The sequence below is a fragment of the Coffea eugenioides genome, chromosome 6, assembly GCF_003713205.1.
Source record: "Coffea eugenioides isolate CCC68of chromosome 6, Ceug_1.0, whole genome shotgun sequence".
Lineage (NCBI taxonomy): Eukaryota > Viridiplantae > Streptophyta > Magnoliopsida > Gentianales > Rubiaceae > Coffea > Coffea eugenioides.
The window spans coordinates 12,126,683-12,146,474 of NC_040040.1; the positions used below are offsets into that span (position 1 = coordinate 12,126,683).

Sequence of the window (19,792 nt, forward strand, 5' to 3'; positions counted from 1 at the left end):
ATATCTAGTAGAGCATGCTTCTGAAGGGAATGAAATTTGTTCTGAAATACTAGGCTGCTGAGGATGGAAATGAAGTTAGTGAACAAATGAATTTTGCATGTCTTTCCTATAGTATCCTGTTACTTCCTATCGCTTGATCCTGTTTTAGTTAATATAGCATGTTAAGAGAGAGGTTTTTCGTTGCGTACTAGTTTCTGTGCATGTTTCATGTGTGTCCGTTCTACCTTTTATTTGTCCTGTTTTCAATTGACATTGCAAATACATCTCTGTCTCCGTTCATGGCAGTCTGAACTCTTATATAATCCAGAAAGTCACAGTGAAGAAACCTATGTCCATTTATAATCTGTCTACCAATGGATGGCCAAGCCCCAAAGGTTAAACATTAACAAGACCAATGAAATGTTCCCTCCTGGAAGGATGTCCTGTATTTTTAACATGGAACAAACTCTAGTCTTTGGTGCTGAATCATGTATAAGAGGAATAACACTTCTTTTAGTGATAATACAAACTTCTTACTTATTTGGCCATGAAAAATTAACTTCTCTTGTATCGTACTTCCCTCAAAAGATCTGCTGAGTTTCTGGATTGTCGACAACATCAGCAATAGTTTGCTTGTCGAAGAACAGACCTTCCAGGTTGTATGGCCCCACAGAAGAGGACGGCCCATCCCAGAGAGCTTTTGCAAATTGTTCATGGATCCTTTCTGTTGGATGAAAAGAATCGAACCAAACATGGTCACTGGGGTTGTCACACAACTCATAGTTTGGATCCTTCTTTGTGCCTCCACAAGTGAAAATTCCTCTATAAGGTCCTGTACCACAACAAGCACTCTCTCCTTCCTTGAATCCTGCAGGAATTAATAGTAAATTGAAAACAACATTACTATACCGAGCAGGGACGTTGAAAAGTGTCAAGTCTCAATGCTTAACTGTGTGAATCAGGTTGGTAGCATCTCTAAGTTAAGATCCTTGGCTCAGTTAAAGAACCCTTGGCTCAGTTAAAGGATTTTACTCATACCTGGTAGATGATAATTTAATTAGTAGAATGGATGCTTAACTTACCATACTTTGTGGGATCATTAATCCTATCAAGGAGCCAATCATAGAAATTGGAGTTGCAGTATTTGAATCCCTTGGGCAGGAGGAGTTCAAGATTAGGGAGGACAGCCTGTAGAGCATTGTTATGTGCAAATGCTAGAGCACTAGCTTGTTCAAAACAACCAGCATCGTGGCCTTTAGGATTGAGAACTCGGAGGGCTGGCAAGCAACCCAAAGGGCATAAGCTCAGAAATCCAAATTTTCTGGCTCCGCGATCATACAGCTCCTAAATTGAATAAAGCACGTGTTTAGTATATCATCAGGATAAGCATAACAGAAGAGAAAGGAAGGAAGAAAGCTTACTTGAATTCCCTGCGTCAGATTACCAATAACCATCCTGACATAATCCTCGGGAGGATGCAGTTGTTGCATTTCTGGATTACCTAGATAACCTCCCATGTAATCATTACTGCCCATACTAATGAAATAAACTGCGTTTGATATAATTTCTTCTGCTTCTGCGGTTCCTAACTTCTCAGCTAGGGACCGTTGTACCTTATGAAAGTACTCTAACTGTGTCTTGAAATCAATGACCTAAGATCAAGAAGTTCAAAAATATTCGACTCTTCAGGAAGAATGACAAACCATGAAGATGATTTCAAGCAAGTTATAAAACAATGTTCATCAGTCATATGGCTATAGGCAGGGATTAAAGACAAAGAAATTACTCACCACACCCGGATTTGTTGTAGAAAGAATTCCAGCCCCACCAGAGGCAAAATTAACTCCATGACTGTAATCAGCAGATGGTTGCAGATACGGAGGAATTATAGGCAATTTTGCATACTCAGCTGTTTCAATCATTTAAGATTCTTAAGATCACTTAAGATATGATCATAATTCATAAATTTGCTCTCTGCAATCCTTTCTTGCAATTAACACGGTAATGATTGACTTACCAATATAATCGACGATAATTCGGCCATCTGAGAATCGGCCTGTTGGCTCCTTGAAGAAACCGTTCTGACCGTAAGGCTTGTAATTGGCTTGGTTTTCAGGCGTGGTCTTAATGTAATTGTTGTTGCCTGGATCCACAGTAGAATCACCAAATATGAAGAATGCACTGCTTCTCTCAGCTGAGCCCCCACTGGCCTTGAAACAAAGCACAAGTACAAGACTTGCATAGATCAATGATGAAGTTCCAAAGCGAGAATTTAGCCTCATCTTGTCCAGAAACTGAGGAGAGCAATCAGGAGCGTCTGGATCCCTGAAACTACTACTCAAGTCACTCCGTTTTGGGTTTTGACTTTATAGATCAAGGGCGATTCGACCAATGCAGTGCTAATTTGTTTTTTCTTTACAGTTGTACTACAATCTTCTAGGTAGCCTCTTGAGGTTAGTTTTCTTCGCAGCAGCTGGAATTGTCATCTTTTTCATGGTGGTAGTAGTTGTGATCAGAGGAGAACAACTAAAACACATCACTATCAGATTTCTTTGGTTTCATCTAATTGGTTTCAATGGGTCATGTCTTGTCTACTTATTATTTCTTAAGCACATTTCACACACTAGTGTTTGACTCTCTGAAGCACTGTATAGGATAGATGCTAAGCGACCAGGGTGTAAAAGTAACTTTCACAGTGATGCCTTGATTTTTCTTTGATAAAAAGTGTTCGAAAACTTCTTCTCCGCCAAATCATGAAAAATCTGTGGTAAGACGTACCATAATAGTACTTAGGAACATCAAACGTTGGTAAAAAAACCAAGGATTCCGGACACAAGCTTAAATCTGTTGTTATCAGTCCCATTATTATATCAGTCCTTTTGCAACCACTTTTCCGGTTTCTTTCATTTTTTTCCGTCAGTTGACCAAGTAAACCACGAGAGAAAAATAAAATGAAAAAGACAAAACGGCTTAAACCTGGGACGATCGAACCAGAAAGAGTTGGACAAAAGCATTAGGCCAACGGGTCGACAAGTAGTTAGATACGAACACTAGACCCGGGCCTAGGCAGAGCCCACCACAGGTCCACAGCTCAGGGTAATGAATTTTCGTTAAGTGTCAAGGGTATTTATGTACTTTCACCATAAATTCAATCTCATCTTCTTCGCAACACTCGTCTTCATTCTCAAGCGTACTTCTTAGTGGAAAATCCCTAACCGCTAAAATTCGTTAGATTCAAACCCTGACGTACTCTTCAGAAACCAAATTCAGCTAGCAAAAACCCTGATTAACTAAATACGTCGTTTACTATCATCTTCTTTTCAAACTCAAATGTCGTCCAAGCGTAACAATTACAAAGAGAAATTAGCTCGTCGCAAGTACGTCTTGTTTTCCTTCTAATCCTGCTTCCATTTGTTTTTTTTCAGCAATTAAATTATGTTTTCTTTGCAATTTTTGTTCTAAATACTAAAAGTTTGATGCTTTTTTGTTGAATTTCCATGAATACAGTAGAATAAGTGAGGGTTTCCTTTTCTAATATGTCTGCTTTGTTCGGGTCTATTTATTTACACGCATATACCCGTATGCTTTTCGAATTTTTGGTGTTTATATGTTTGTTTCCTGCATGGAGATTAGAGAATGATGACTTGGACATGTTGTTTGTGCGCTTGCCTCTATGTTTGTTTGTAGAGAGGAAAAGGCGGAGGAGCCAGAACAACCAAAGTATAGAGACAGAGCGAAAGAGCGGAGAGAGGATCAGAACCCTGATTATGAACCAACAACAGAATTGGGACATTTTCATGCTGTAGCTCCTCCAGGCACGGTTGAATTGCGGTATGAGAAAACTTAGGTTAAGTTCATTTGGCTTTAATCTTTTTTTTTTTTTTTTTGAGCGGGGTGTTTTCCATTTAATTAGTAGTTGTTTTGGAAGTCATTTGCGGGCAATGTCTTTGTAGGTCGGCTGATGCGCATAAGCTATCTATTGAGAAGAGCAAGTATCTTGGAGGTCAGTTTACTGATGCTGTTTATTAAGGGTTATTTATTGACATGTCGTGCAAATCTGTGGTTGTGAAGGGAATCAGAGGTTCTGAAGTACTAGTCAGCTTGCGAGGATGGAGCTGAACAAATGAATTTTGCATGTCTTTCTTATTTTGTCCTGTTACTATCACCTTATCCTATCCTGTTTTAATAACAATACCATGTTAAGAGTGAGGATATTCAATGTGTATTAGTTTCTGTGCATGTTTTGTATGTATTTTTTTTCTACTTTTTGCTTTGGCCTCTTTAACCCGCATAGGAAACATGTCTTTGTCGAATTTATAGCATTCTAAACTCTACCTAATCCTCAAAGTCACAAAGAAGGCAATGTTCATTTCATTCTCACAATCTTATTGCAACCTACTTTTACCATGTGAATTTCTTCAGGATGTGTTATTGCCATTTTTTTGAACCATTGGAAAATAATTCAATGGAATTTGATTTGTGAAGTGAGACTCAGCTATTTATTAACTTGATTATTAAGAGTTTCCATGTCCTATTAATTATTCATAAGAGGCCTGCTGCAACGTTTGATGAATTAATCTGCTAAACTACCTGCTTTTGCAGTGTGGCATTTTTTACATGCATCCCCCTAGTTTAGCTAGGAACTTTGAGTTCCTGGTCCCCCCATCTAGCTGTCTTTGGATTTTCAATCAGCTTAAGTGGAGTAAAACCGGCCGATATAAAGCTCATTCAACTATTTGTCTTTTTAGAGGGTATACATATTAGACATGGATTGAGTGCATTAGATTAAAGGGAATATGTACTAGATGATTGAATGAGTGCATAGAATGAACAATGCATGTAATCTTTACTGCATGCAGCAAAGGGAATGCTATTATACTATCCTCAAGCTGCTTCTTTCATAATTCTGAAGAGTTAGCTTTGGGTTTATTGGCATGTATTACTTGCTTCGTCATTTGACCAGATATTTTCTGTGATTGTTGGATCTCTGATTTTCTTTACTTTACCCCTCATTTTGGGATTCTTGTGAATTTTAGGTGATGTTGAACACACACATCTTGTTAAAGGGTTGGATTATGCTTTGCTTCACAAAGTGCGAAGTGAAATAGACAAGAAGCCAGATGTTGATGACGATGCTAATGAAAAAGCTAGGTAAGTAACTTGATTAACATCTGACAGCACCACTTTTGGAGTTCTGATCTTGGTAGATTTGCCATGTTCTTGCTCTGTAGTATGAGGGACCTTCTTCCTGAATTATTTTTGACTATATTGCCTCAAAACTATTTTTCCATTTTGACTTTGGCCTATTTAATTTGTGACTATGTTTTGTCGTGGCATTGATGAATTCCTTCCATCAATAGAGCATCCAAAGAAGATCAAACACTGTCATTTCGCACTGCAACTGCAAAGGTCCGTTGATTTATTGGCAACCTTCTTTTTTTTTGGGCAAAAAATCTCAGCAGCCATTAAATTATTGTCTGTGTCGACTTTTGATCATCAAACAAATTTTTGTCACAAATTAGCTGCTAAACTAACTAATCAGCGCACTCATGGCCATTCTGTCGGTTTTTGCTTTTAATTTACAAAATAATCAGAACCGCGTTTTGACAAAAAAATACCTATGGTGGACAAATATACCCTTGCATTTTGACGTGTGTTCTAATTATTTTGTAAATTATAAACAATAATCGATGAAATGACCAGAAGTGTACTGATTAGTTAGTTTAGTGGCGAACTTGTGATGAAAAATTGTTTGATGGTCAAAGTTGACAAGAACAATAGTTTAATGGCCGCTGAGGTTTTTTGCCTTTTTTTTTTTTTGGTTCATAGCTACAGGTGGTAGCAGTCTTTGCTCCTTTTTGTGGATAAACAACTTATATTTTGCAGTCTGTTTACCAATGGATGGTCAAGCCCCAAACTACCATCAAGACCAATGAAATGTTCCTTCCTGGAAGGATGTCCTTTATTTTTAACATGGTATAATCTCTTACTCCTCTGCGGTGCATTTGTATGAAGAAGGATTAATCTTCTGTTCGTGATAGTAGAAGTTCTGACCCATTTGCCAAGAATAATGTCTTTTCTTGAATCATTTTTTTTCTTCACCAATAGATTTTTTATAAGAAGCGATCAATGAATTATCATATTGTTCTTCTAATAATTCTTTGTTCTGAATTTTCATGTCAGGAAAATGGGTATTCTAATGATATTCCGACAACTCTTCACAGGAGTAAAGCTGACTGTCCAGTCCCAGAGGTACTTCCTTTACCGTCTTAATAGTTTTTTTATTTCAGTAAGTTGGCATTGAGGTTATTGACATCACCATCCTATTGCATTTTCGTGATCTTCTTCCTCCTTAGGATGACATTAGTACTTTTTGGTTTCCAGGAAATGGTTACTGTCGGTGTGGATGGTTCTGTTTTAGATCGGATTGCCAAGATTATGTCGTACCTTCGCCTTGGATCATCTGGAAAAGTGCTCAAGAAGAAGAAGAAAGAAAAGGATGCAAAAGGTGCTTGCATCTGTTTATTTTTTCCTGAACTTGAAGTTGAATCTTTTAATTGGCAAGAAAAAGGCTTTCGTAGAATTTTTTTGTTTAATTTGGCTTAAGTTCTTCATAACAAAATATTCCTAAGAACCTGAGGAGCAGAGAGGAGGTGCCATTCTCTGTCTTTGGTATTACCTGACACCTGTTAGGAGTTGAACATTATGATTACTGTTTTAGTGGTTGGAAAGCAAGTGCTTGGATATAGAGGTGGGCACATGTGTGGCTGAGCAGTTGTGACAGTGGCACTTATGAATTATCACCACTTGATAAGGATCTGTCTTGTGATCTTCTCAGGGATAACTACCTTGTTCTCCAGTGGAGTTATAAAATAGAATCTGTGCTTTGGTCCTGCTAAATCAAACTTCTAGACCTTCTTGGTAGACATGTTAATGTGTACTGTGGTATTCTAGTGCCTATTTTGCAGGATTAACTCTTCTACAATAGTGAGCCCAGTATATTACTTCCTCAGTTGTATATGATTTTTGAGAAGAACATGGCATCGCTCTGTTTGGGTAATTGAATTTGGTATCCCAAATCTAGTAAGTGTGGTGTAACTGCTTGCCAAATGGGGATGGATATATACAATTATTACAAGCAGCCTACAGTAGATGTGTCATATTCTGCTGCACAGACAAGCTGCACAAGTTGAGAAATACAACATTAAGCAACTGTGACTTGTAATAGTTACTTTATCATATTAAGTTTGGGTTTACATTGATGCTTGTTTTTCCCTACTTGTGGGTTGTAAGTTTATTGCTTTATATTTACCTGTTGATTACTTTTGTCGTACAGGGAAGCTATCACGTATTTCAAATGGATATGATGGAGATCAGAAGATGTTGAGGTCTGATGCATTGAAGAATCAAAATGACAAAGAAACACCACTGCCACCACCTCCACCGCTTCCGAAAAGGATTCCTGATTCAAGGGAGAATCAGGGCCCAACTATTGTTAGACCTGAAGAGGATGATATATTTATTGGTGATGGTATTGATTATTCAATTCCCAGTAAGGATATGAGCCAAAGCCCTGTCTCAGAGGATATGGAAGAATCTCCTCGGAACAAAGAAAGGGCATCTTATTTCGACGAACCTGTTTATGGCCCTGTACCACCCTCTGATCCCTCTCATGGTTGGCAACAAGTGGTGAGTTTGTTTGTGTGTTTCTTGGATTTTTGCTGTTGATAAATGGCAAGGCTAGATATATTCATTTTTTTTCACCAGAATTGGCATTTGTTGGCTTTTAGAATCTTTCTTTGTTTTCTATTCCCCTGCATCTTTCTCTCTCTGGTGAGGGGGTGGATCTCGACTGATGCAAATTCGTTATACATCTACCTAGAGAGTGTTTGACCTTGTGTTCTGATTTTTTAGAGTGGATATGATGCTTTGCAAGCACAAGCATTGGTTGGTGGCTATCAGACAGAGTGGCAAGAGTATCAATATGCAGAACAACTCGCTTATCCTGACCAATATCTCCAGCAAAACCTTCAGGCTTACGATGTGCAAGCAGGTCTAAATGTGCTTCAGGACCCTAGATTCATGACTCAAGAAGAAAAAGATAGGGGCTTGGGTTCGGTGTTCAAGAGGGATGATCAGAGGCTTCTGCAGCTAAGGGAGAAAGATGCACGGGAGAAGGACCCCAATTTTATATCTGAGAGTTATTCCGAGTGCTATCCTGGATACCAAGAATATAATCGCGAGATAGTCGATAGTGATGATGATGACGATCTATCAAAAATGGATATGGGTGGAAGGGTAAGTGTATCAAATACTAGGTTTGACTGGTTGACGCCTGTAGTGTTATCCTGCTGTAATCCATATTTATGGTGCCCTGTCTTTTTAGTCATTTCTTATGATGTACTCGTTAGATTTTTAATTGACGTAGCTTTATGTGTTAATGTTCTGGTGACAACTAAATAGTTGACGCTGTTGATACTGATTTTTTGACAGGCAAAGGGGCGACTTCATCGTTGGGACTTTGAAACTGAAGAAGAGTGGGCTACATACAATGAGCAAAAGGAAGCAATGCCAAAAGCTGCTTTCCAGTTTGGTGTGAAGATGCAAGACGGTAGGAAGACACGAAAGCAGAACAAAGATCAGAAACTTACAAACGACCTCCATAAGATAAACCAAATACTGACCAAAAAGAAGATGGAGAAGGAGGCAAACAACGATGGAGCAAGCTATGATGATGAACCGCGCTCTGGAAAGAAGCTCCGAATATGAAGCAAAGAAATATCTTTTATTTCTTACTCAATGGCATAGAATAGTATACTCTGTATTATCAAGTTGGATCTGCCTGATTCAATCGTATATGAATAGTTAGCCATCAATGCATCCTGGAAATAATCCGTCCTCTTTCTTCTTCCCTTCTGTGGCGCTTTTGTTCCATCAGCGCAGCATTCGACATTCTCCGCAATTTGTATTAGTTCAAGGTCACTGGCTGATTACAAGTGTTCCGTCTAACTACGCATATTTCAAACCGAAAGGTCGAATTTAAAAGCAGGGTCGCTTATGAGGGGGTTTTAGTTTTGAGTCTTTTGAAATGTGATGGTTGTATTTATTGCTCGTTCTCAGTTTCATCCTTTCCCTTCCTACTTGATTACTTTCTGTAGCTTTTACTCCCTTATTCTCGATGTGAAGGTTGCTGATGGAATGCAGTTGGTGCATGCGAGGAATTGAGGATTGTGTTAAAATATTCGGAAAGTTCATGTTTAAGTAGGTAACTGGGTAGCAAAACAACAGCAGCAGTTTGCGCCCCTAGAGTGAAATACATGTTATGCAACTGCAATGGTAATTCAATTTTGCATGGTACATATAAAAACTTGATACCATTGTGAAGATGAAAATTTTGATCTTCCACAAAGATTGTATTAAACTAGGGTTAAGGACACATCAATGTGCGTGCAATTTAAAACAATTAAAATGAATTTATTTTGTACAAAATTTGTCTTTTACATAAATCAAATCGGTATAAATTTTTATTAAAGAATTTTGGTTAATAAAGTTATAATAATTTGAGAGTTAGATTAGTGTAGTTATGAATAGTTATAATGGCAAAATGTGATTAAGGGATAAGGGAAAAAATTAATCTTTTATAAATGTAAAGTTAAAAATTGAAAAGATGATTAAAATTATTTATATCAGATGGTATCCCTCTGACTTCATATATTGTATAAATAAATAGTATGAATTATTATTGCCAAGTGTCAACGTAAAAGGGCATGAAGTACGTTTAATAACAAGGAATGGAATATAAAAGTCCATAGATAGTTTCCTAGCACAATCCACATATCGATCCTTGTTAACCCCATGATCTTTTCATCGCAAAGAAAAAAAATTGTTTCCAAAAATATTTCTGGTCTAATTTGTCTGAGTGGAAATCTTTAAATCAAACTTAAGGTCCAAGACACAATTTTGAGAACTTTGGAGGGCATCATAGCAGTTCACATTTTAACGATAAGCCCCCAAAAGCAGGAAGGGGTTTATCTTTTAAAAATCCGGAAAGGAAAAAAACAAAACTACCCAGACCCGAATTCTTCTGCTCATCCAAAACCACTGCAGTACGCAACTCGGATAAGAGTTTGTCAATTTTTTCACCATCTCTGCTTCAAATATAGCAGAAATCAAAAGCTCTTACGCCATCACTATTACAGAGAAAAAGGTAAAAATTCTTCCATACGATTTTCGATTTCTATGTTTTTTTTCCTCGTATGTCTTTGTGACCTGCACTCTTCTCTGTTGCATAGATATTAATAACCCTAGGATCTTAATTGAATTTCGGTTAATAAGATTTGGCACAAAACCCTAATTTGATTGGGCAGAGTAATTGGTCCTCCGTTGATTCTGAATTTGTCAACCGCAGTTGTCGAAATTCCTTCAGCTGAAAGCTCGAACAAATTGACCCAACCATTTGAGTCATTGACTTCAAAAATTAGGTCTCGCGGCAACTAGAAGAATCTCCCCAACTACAGCCCCTGTTCGTTTAATATTGGGTGTGTTCATGTAAGTGTTTCTTGTAATTTAATGTAATGCGGATTAGGAATCTGCATCCTTCATTCTAGTTGATGGGTAATCTTTGAGATAAGGGTGTGCATCCTTCAAAGCAACCGAAGGACGGTGCTTAACTCTTTATTTTATTTATATATATTTATTTATTTTTTTACGTGCTTAACTTTGATCTTCCGTAGCCATCTCCTCCCTTGAGTTGCCTTTCGTTCTTTCTTTCCTCCCTTTCCGCTTCTCTCCAAATTTTACCACCACCACCCGTGCATATGATATGAAAGCCTTCTCGTCTTCCTCGCCCTTTTATTTTTCCTTCTCGTTCTCTTGAATCTCTGCCACCCACTTGCTGTTTACTTAAGAGTCTTCAAAGAGAGAATTTTGGGTTAAAGGTTGATTTGTTATTTCTGTCTTTCTGTGCAATTTCTCATAAATTGGATATGGGTAAGTTTATTTATTATTTGTTTATACCCTAAAAGCCTCTGAAAATCATCGTTGCCTCTGTTCATGGATATCTGGTGAGTCAATGAGGGTTGAATTGGTGGACTCGGATGCTCTTTTGAGTTCTGAAGCCGACTCAGCCCAAAGAGTCTGAACGAGTTTCCACTGGGCCTACTGTCTTTGGGATAGGGCAGACCAGTTGCGCAATGGAGGCGGAAGTTCTGGTGACGACTTGGCTGGACTGAGCCTTTGAACGGTCTGGACACTTTGAGTTCGGCCTGGAAAATGTTTTTGTGGGGGAGGGCAAATTAAATGAGAAAAGAGACGACCATAAAGCTTCTGGCTTTATTGTGGACTATTGTTTGACCTTTTTAAGTTCTTGTTTACTACTTGATTTCCTATTGAAACTTTCTAGTAACTTTACTTCCTCTTCTAATTGGCAGAGTGTTCTTTCTTATTTCAACAATTTCCACTGCAAGCAGGTGTATCAGGAACAATGCCATATTCCTCGATTTCAAATTTAGACAACAAGAAAAGCAAGTTCAAATATATTGATGACTTCAATGATACTGATTGGCCTGTGCCTGGAAGCCAGAGCGCTAGCCCTTCCAGCCCAAGTTCCTTGAAGCAAGGTAATCTATTCAACTTTCCATTTGAGTCTGAAGACCTTTTGGATGGAGGTTATGAATCCAGTGATGATCGCTATAAGACTGTACAGCATAATGGTCCTCCTGAGGTGAACTTGAAAAATGTTTTGAGTGGTATTTTTGCCATTTTGACTGGTCGGAATAAAAGTCTGAATGCTGCCGGAAGTCTGCAATTCTCTAATTCGAATGTTTCATTTCTTGGGTCTGCGAAGAATGGGGATGCGGTATTGCACTCATCAGTTTACATACCGAGTGCACCACCACTTCTTGAGGCAACTGCATTTAACTATAGTGCTTACAAAGATGTGTTGGAAGCTGAACCTCCGGAGTGGCTTCCAGACAGTTCCAGTACTGTGTGCATGCAGTGTAATGCTCCATTTACTGCTCTTACACGTGGAAGACATCATTGTCGATTTTGTGGAGGGATCTTCTGCAGAGCATGCTCAAAAGGAAGGTGCTTATTACCTGTTAAGTTTCGGGAGAGGGACCCGCAAAGGGTGTGTGACACCTGCTATGACAGGCTTGATCCTTTGCAAGGAGTACTCATCAACACCATCAGCAATGCAGTTCAGGTTGCAAAGCATGATGTGATGGATTGGACTTCAATGAGAGGGTGGCTAAATCTTCCTGTTGGCTTCTCCATGGAGCAAGAGATATATAAGTCTGCCAATACATTAAGGAATTACTGCCAGGTGGTGTTTCAATATTTTTACTTGACTATGTTGTTGTATTCTGTAAGTTTAGTAACCTTTTTTTTGAATGTGCTCTCATTCTGTTGAGAGGAGCAAAGGTCATGTGTTTTAAAGTTATTGTTGTTTGTCGTCCTTGTAGCAAATTTTCTACTCCTGGGCTTGAAAACAAACTTATCTTTCTTGTCTTGTCAAGAGGACATGCATGAGTATGTTTTACCTTTGAATGACATCATTTATTTTACAAATACATAGAATATAATTGAGAGTTCTCTTAATGGACAGGTTGCTCGCTTGAATCCTGAGAAGTCCATTCCTGCAGCAATTCTGGAAGGGGCCAAAGGTTTGGCAATCTTGACGGTGGCTAAAGGTGGGGTGGTACTTGCTTATAAACTTGGAACTGGCTTGGTCATTGCTCGAAGAGCCGATGGATCATGGTCAGCTCCATCAGCTCTGCTTTCTGTTGGCCTGGGATGGGGTGCGCAGGTATAGCATCAACAAAGATTTTTTCTTCCTTCATTTTATTCCCCCCCCCCCCCCCCGCCGCCGCCGGGGCTGAGGAGGTCTCTTCTTGAAAATCATGTTATTTGAGATTCAGAATTTGTTCTGTTTATCATGCTTTTTAGGTTGTGTTATTGACAATTGTAAATCATACATGTGATATCCTCAAAGGGCAGATCAAAAGATCATAATTTTGCATTTTCTGATGCAAGGATTCCCTCTATTTCTTTTGAATATCTTGATTTATCCAAATGAGTCGAGAGTTTACTTTGATTGGTCAAGCTACTTCATTTTGCCATTTTCTCCAGATTGATTGAAAGGTTCTCTTGTTACATGGTTTTTGCTCGCTGCTGTTTACTTTAGCAATTGTTGTAGCGTGTAACTGGTAATGATTTTCTTGTGTCTGTAGGTTGGCGGCGAACTCATGGACTTCATTATTGTACTACACGACTCAAAAGCTGTGAAAGCTTTCTGTAGTCGAATGCATTTCTCTCTTGGTGCTGGATGCAGTGCTGCAGCTGGACCAGTTGGGAGGGTTTTTGAGGCAGATATGCGAGCTGGAGAGAGGGGCTCTGGCATGTGTTATACTTACAGCTGCAGTAAAGGTAATTCATTTTGGTGGACCCTAGCATTAACAATATACCATTCAGACTGAAATGCTACTAGTTCTGAGAATAGACGTAGTAGGATGCTTAGAGATGCTAACTCTGAAATTTGGTTGGATTTAACAGCCTACTTTTCCGCTGAGAATGTTCTCATTGTTTTTTATATCCTTGTGCAATAGATTGACCAAATCTTCATTCTGATGTTGCTTGTTATGTCTCAGGTGCATTTGTAGGTGTTTCACTGGAAGGGAACATAGTCTCAACTAGGATGGATACAAACCTTCGCTTCTATGGTGATCCTTATCTTACTGCAGCTGACATACTTCTTGGAATAGTGGACAGACCTAAGGCTGCCGAACCCTTGTATGCAGCTCTCCAGGACCTTTATGCAAGCTTCCGATGCTAGTGGCATCTTGATGTTATAATTATATTTACCTCCAATGTGTTCATGGCGTTCCAATTCTCGGATAAGAAGCTGTACATACCATGCTTCATGGGTGGAAAATCCTGACCTCCAGGACAAATAAGCAACTTGCGCTCTCCCTATTATTCATGCACATTAGGGTTCGTCATGTTCATTTGTTATTTATCATTGGGTGTACAGTTAGTGAACCAGCTGTCTTCACTTGTGTATATATATAGATGATTCTTATACGTGACGGTACATATTTTGGTAAAAAAAAAAATGGTTCAGTTTAAACTTGGAAGTGTTTGTGTGTTGGTCTATGCTCTGTTCTTTCCGTGGGATAATGCAGAGCCACCGGCTACATCGCAAGAACTCTTAGAAAAGTTATGAGAAATGGAGTGGCAGTGTTGATGGGCCAAATCAAAGCCCATAAACTGTGTCATTTCGGCAGATTTAAACAAGCATCAAGCAAATTTGCATTTGGGCTTTAATATGTAATATGAACGTGTATTGGCAGTTTGTTCATTTCTGATTCCTTTCCACTTCATCCAAACAAACAATCAGAGAAGGTTGGTATCTTTGCTTTCCACACAGCGCCCCCCCCCCCCCCCCCACCACCACCACACCACCACCTCTCTCTCTCTCTCCCACCGCTCTTAAATTTACTTTTATTTTATTTTATTTTTATTAGAGGATTCGGGAAAATTCTTTCAGCGATTAACAGTTTGCATCCGGACTTATCAATTATGGCACTGCAGAACATTTTACTATGAACTTCTATTTCATAAATTTACTAAAAATCATTAAAATATTTTCATGCTATTTTTTTTTGATTGAAAGTGCTTATAAACTAATAAGAGCATTTTGGTGGGATGACTCAAATTAAGGATCCTAAAACCTCTTCACTAAAAACCGTTAAGCATGTCTAATTCATTCTCGACTAGTTTGAACAATGTGTTGATAGCATAAGATGATAAAATAAATACTAATAAAATGCTTCAAAAAGGCATGGGGGTATTAAAACAGTACTAAACTTAATAGTAATTTCTATTGCAAAATGAAGATAAATAATTGCAGCGAGGTGTTCGTTTAGTAAATGTCTCAACTTTTCCCCTTTTCACTTAAAACTTCCCAGGTACGAGCTGTCCTCCCAAGTGGCGACAACAATTGAAAACAGCCCTAATTTAAAATCATTTTTCAAACCCCATCTCACACCACCAACCACAACAGCAGCAGCAGCATGGGGACTAAGGCCCCGGAGATTGTGATTCTCACCGGCGAAGATCTTAAGAATGGCTATGATGATGACGATGATGCTGATGTTTCTGTCCTGTATGCAAAACCCTTCTCTCGCAAGGAGGGAGTCAATCCAGAAAACCCCATCTCAGTTGAAAGCTACTCTGATGACAGAGACCTCCAGCTCGCCATAATGGCCTCTCTTCAACCTCAATCAAAGAGTAGCAGCAGCGGTATTGGCATTATTAGTAGCAGTGCAAGTGGTAAAACTAAAAGGGTCATTGATCTTTCCCAAGATTACTTCATTTGTGATCTTGATGATGATGATGACGTTCAATTAATTGCCTCATTTTCCACAACTCCAAGGAAGAAGCTTTTCACAGGCGAGTCTTCCAATTCTAAGGCTACAGCCAACAATGATCATGATAATGTTGATAGCGGTGATGTTGATGTTACTTTTATGTGTGATATCTGTGTTGATGAAAAGCCAAAGGCTGCATTGTTCTGCATAAAGGGTTGCACTCATTCTTATTGTTCTGAGTGTATGGCTAAATATGTCGCCTCAAAGTTGCAAGACAATATTACTAGTATTTATTGTCCGGTTCCTGGGTGTAATGGGAGGTTAGAGCCTGAATATTGCCGGTCTATATTGCCTGTTCAAGTTTTTGATAGGTGGGGTGATGCGCTATGTGAGGCATTGTTATTGGCTTCTGAGAAATTTTATTGCCCCTATAAAGATTGCTCCTCGCTTTTGGTGGATGATAGAGGGGGCAGTGATGAGGCTATTACACATTCTGAGTGCCCGGAGTGTAGGAGATTGTTTTGTGCAAAGTGCAGGGTACCTTGGCATTCGGAGATTTCCTGTGATGAGTTTCAAATGTTGAATAAGGACGAAAGGGAAAGAGAGGATATTCTGCTAATGAACCTGGCCAGGAGCAAGAAGTGGAAAAGGTGTCCCAAGTGCAAAATTTTCGTTGAGAGGATTTCCGGGTGCTTGTTTATGAAATGCAGGTAGTCATAAGTTTTGTTGTGATATTCTTGAGTTCTATTTGAAATTAGTCTTGTTGTAATCTCTCAATTTGCAGCTTCAATTGGCAATTCTCTTTATCTGTCTTTAACTTGGATTGTTGCCATGTTTACAACTCCTTTAGATTTAAATTTATTCTTGTAGATATGGATCTGTATGTTCTGAAATTACAGAAATTTACATGTCATACAAGATTGCATACTTAAAATGATTTACTATGCAAACAAGATATGAACTCCTTTCTGAGTAGTGTGAGATCTTGAAATCTGATTGACATATAATGCTTTCGTGTTATTGTCATCAGTAACTTCTAAGCTGCTTAGGTGACTTAACGTGAAAGCAGTAGGTGGCAAACTGGCAAATATGGCATTGCAGACTCAGATTTTGGGTAGTGGAAAAGCTATTTTTAACCAATGTACTTATCCTCAAAATTTGTATATTAAATTCTTTAGTGACTTCTAGGAGTCATTTTTTGTATTAGGCCAATTTGACGGACCCCTCTCCATTGTGTTAGATCATATTACTTCAAAAGATATCCTAATAGAATTCAGCAGTTTGGGGATTTTGAACTGAAAATTAGCTTATGCCCAATCTCAAGACAGTTAAGCAGGTCATTCCTTCAGCAATTATGAGAACAATGAGCATGTCTTAATGAAGAATAAGAAGTAACTAAAATTTGTCCGTTTTCTTTTACCCCTTTTCTTTCTTCTTTTTTTCTTGTCCCTCTTTTGAGTTTTTTGGCCCCTTGATTTTTAAGTCCATCCATCCTGATTCCTGTAATCCAACCTACATGCCAATTTGTGATCCACTTTTAGACACAAAAGGGAATGAAAAGAACCTCCTTGGAAAGGCTATTATCATTTGTATCTAGCTTGTCGGTAAGTAAAGTTAATACAAGGCATGCTTAAAGCTTCTCAAAGCTATTTTTTGTTGTACTATACTAATACCATTAATCAGTTTGAGAAATAATAAATTTGCTTACTGTAGTTTTGAAATTTTGTGTATTTTTGCTGTACCGTGCAAAAGTTTTGATTTTGCTCATATTCACCTGCATTTTTGGTTTTTTTTTTTTAATATTTGGAAAGATGCTAATTAACTATAATATGGGGGATTGCAGGTGTAAATACACATTTTGTTACAACTGTGGAGCTCAAATGGGTACTAATCATTACTGTGCCAATTGTAAGCATTAGCTTAGATCCTTCTGCAGATTGTGGATGGTGGGGACATTTTGTATAGCATATATCTTTACTGTTTTTGGCTCCCTCGGAATAATGAATGAATAGTATCTTGGGCACATTTTGCTGAAAAGTCTTTCCCTTTTCTTTGATAGTCTTGGAAGCATCTGCCTGGATAAAATATATGTGTATAGTGTGCAAGAGGCCACAGTAAAATGCCTGAGTCCTTTACCTGGCTTCTTGTTATTTACTCATAATAGGAGTTTAAAGCTCTGTAAGCTATCTCCTGATTGTCATGTAGTGTATCCAAATACCAGGTGGAGCGTATATTTTGCTGACAATATTAGAGCGGATGCACCATCATGACTGAGTGTGATTATAAAGGCTGAGATAAAAACTTCTGCCAGGCTAGGTTTCCTGACTCCTTGATCACATGATGGATCTTGGGTAAGGTTACATGTTTTGATTTTCGGAGATGGAATATTTGGATGCAGAATTTGCTGAAAGCAGCTTGGTTTTTGTGCTTGGTTATAGGTCGGTTTTGGATATTTGTTCCATTTGATCATAGGAAAATCGTTTTGCATGATCTTTCCAGTTTTTTGTCTTTGACCAAGTTACATGGGTACTAGTCATGAGCGATATGTCTCTTACAGTGCTTAACATTAATTTTGATTCTGGACCTGAGATCCGTTTCATGCAGCTTGGTACACACACACACCCCCCCTCCCCCTCCTGGGAACCTGTTCTTCCACTTTTGTGACTATTGGTGACTAGTTTTTAGATTATAATCAGGGTTGGATGGTTTCCACATTGAGTTGTAATAGATCTTTTTCAAGCTTATAATGCTTGATACTTCTATGTTATGGAATCAGCAATTAATTACCTTAATTCTTTGTCCCCAAAATAACACGAGTAAACCATAGAAGTTGGCTTTCAATCCTCAGACTGCATAAGTAACTTTTTATGCACTGAAGGTTAAAGATACAATTTTGATCTCTCTCTTCAATGGAAGGTATACAATAATTGCTGGAGACAAGTTCTTGTTGATGTTTCTAGACTATCTATTTCTCCATGTTTGCAATGGTTGTAAGCTGAAGTGCTTTCTTTCTTGAAATGAACTCTTAAGACTAAATTACGTTGCTAGGGATGAAAGTTGACCTTGAAAGTGCATTCAGTCATTAGAGTCTCGTCTGAGGAGGGACAAATGTTAACCCTCACCTTGGTGGTCCTTATGTCCAGTTAACGGGGATACATAACTATATATTTTCTGATTCAGGTAGATCCCGAGTAGGATGTTTTTTGCGTGTGTGAAGCCATTGTTCTGTATCTTTGCCTGGTGGCTTTCAAGAATTTCTATCTACTTTTACATTTCATTGGCAGTAATTAGTTATATGCTAGGCTCTAATCAGTACCCAGAAAATGTTCTTTGTTTACCGGAAGCAGCATATCTACGCGTTTGGAAATGAACGACTGGCTTTTCTGCTGGCTTGCATTGCACAGTCAACTCTTAAGGATCATGCTTGTAGCAAACCGCCTAACTTGTTCTTCAATTGAGGTTTTTTTCTTTCATCAAATAGCCAAGTGAAATATTAGCACAAGAATTGTATTCTTCACAAGCGTAGGAAAATTGAACGTACACAAACAGACGTTGTAGATATTTTCACTCACTATTGGAGCCTGAACACATATTATTATTATTATTATTAACTTTTGTTTAAATTATGAATTTCTGTAATCTCTCCAAAGTAACAATAATAATTATTTTTGATAAGGACGGATTCGTTTTGTGTGTGGCTGGTGTCTTTAGTGGACAACATCGATCATCTTATTGTTTAAGAAGATATTTGATGCGACCGTTGATTAAACCAATCATTCCAATACTTTGAGAATATCCAAATTCCATTATTCAATTTCGATATAATCCAAATTCCAAATGACCATATATGATCAATGGTAGGACCAAGCATTATTCACTATATTCCAAACTTGAAAAGTTCACCTTTTATTTTTGAAGTTCCCCATGTTTCAAGTAATAAATGCAAAAATCGAAAAGAAAAAAAAAAGGTTTTTTTAACTAATCAATACAACACTACTAAAAATTCTCAGTAACTAAGAACACGCGGATAATATAACCAATCACCATTTTAGGTACATAAAAAGTTCAGTTAGAAAAAACAGAAAACTTTGAATAGTTTATAGACCATGTTCAGCATTTGTTCTTTCTAAGAGAGAAAAATCTTAAGATCGGCAAAGGTGACTCCTTTGTTTGTTCCATCTACTTAATGTAAAGATCCTAACTTCGAGATTTATAATACATATGGAAAAGGGTTTCTTCTTTGGCATATGGAAAGATTAACTTTTATGTTTTTTCCTTCTTTGTTTCTTTGACTTTTCAAGCCATGCAATTGTAAGCAAAAATAACAATCGTGATTTTAGAAATGTATTACTACTTTTTGCCCTTTTAGATTTTTCGACGAGTTACATTCGTTAGTACACGTACATTACATTTAATTTATCATGAAAATGCAAAATACTATT

At 38.0% G+C, this 19,792-nt stretch overlaps 4 protein-coding genes across 4 annotated transcripts; 3 read left to right on the forward strand and 1 right to left on the reverse strand.

The window, feature by feature from the left end:
- Positions 1 to 272: 272 nt before the first annotated feature.
- On the reverse strand, positions 273 to 2,595 carry LOC113774890 (GDSL esterase/lipase 5-like). Its single transcript, XM_027319541.1, has 5 exons — positions 1,997 to 2,595; positions 1,770 to 1,888; positions 1,401 to 1,631; positions 1,062 to 1,323; positions 273 to 847 (listed from the first exon to the last, which is right to left on the reverse strand). Exons 1-5 carry the CDS (start codon positions 2,259 to 2,261, stop codon positions 561 to 563), a joined length of 1,164 nt encoding a protein of 387 aa, XP_027175342.1. The 5' UTR covers positions 2,262 to 2,595; the 3' UTR covers positions 273 to 560.
- Positions 2,596 to 3,175: 580 nt separating this feature from the next.
- Positions 3,176 to 9,098, forward strand: LOC113776131 (suppressor of mec-8 and unc-52 protein homolog 2). The gene is made up of 11 exons (XM_027321222.1): positions 3,176 to 3,356; positions 3,667 to 3,810; positions 3,933 to 3,982; positions 5,016 to 5,130; positions 5,340 to 5,388; positions 5,866 to 5,955; positions 6,163 to 6,231; positions 6,364 to 6,487; positions 7,316 to 7,668; positions 7,894 to 8,277; positions 8,473 to 9,098. The coding sequence occupies exons 1-11, from the start codon at positions 3,310 to 3,312 to the stop codon at positions 8,746 to 8,748; spliced, it is 1,701 nt and encodes a 566-aa protein (XP_027177023.1). The 5' UTR covers positions 3,176 to 3,309; the 3' UTR covers positions 8,749 to 9,098.
- A 940-nt stretch (positions 9,099 to 10,038) lies between these two features.
- LOC113775244 lies at positions 10,039 to 14,114 on the forward strand. The gene is made up of 5 exons (XM_027320034.1): positions 10,039 to 10,186; positions 11,448 to 12,304; positions 12,587 to 12,787; positions 13,212 to 13,407; positions 13,629 to 14,114. The coding sequence occupies exons 2-5, from the start codon at positions 11,462 to 11,464 to the stop codon at positions 13,811 to 13,813; spliced, it is 1,425 nt and encodes a 474-aa protein (XP_027175835.1). The 5' UTR covers positions 10,039 to 10,186; positions 11,448 to 11,461; the 3' UTR covers positions 13,814 to 14,114.
- Positions 14,115 to 14,958: 844 nt separating this feature from the next.
- On the forward strand, positions 14,959 to 17,408 carry LOC113775194 (probable E3 ubiquitin-protein ligase RNF144A-B). The gene is made up of 2 exons (XM_027319964.1): positions 14,959 to 16,060; positions 17,194 to 17,408. The coding sequence occupies exons 1-2, from the start codon at positions 15,054 to 15,056 to the stop codon at positions 17,267 to 17,269; spliced, it is 1,083 nt and encodes a 360-aa protein (XP_027175765.1). The 5' UTR covers positions 14,959 to 15,053; the 3' UTR covers positions 17,270 to 17,408.
- Positions 17,409 to 19,792: the final 2,384 nt, after the last annotated feature.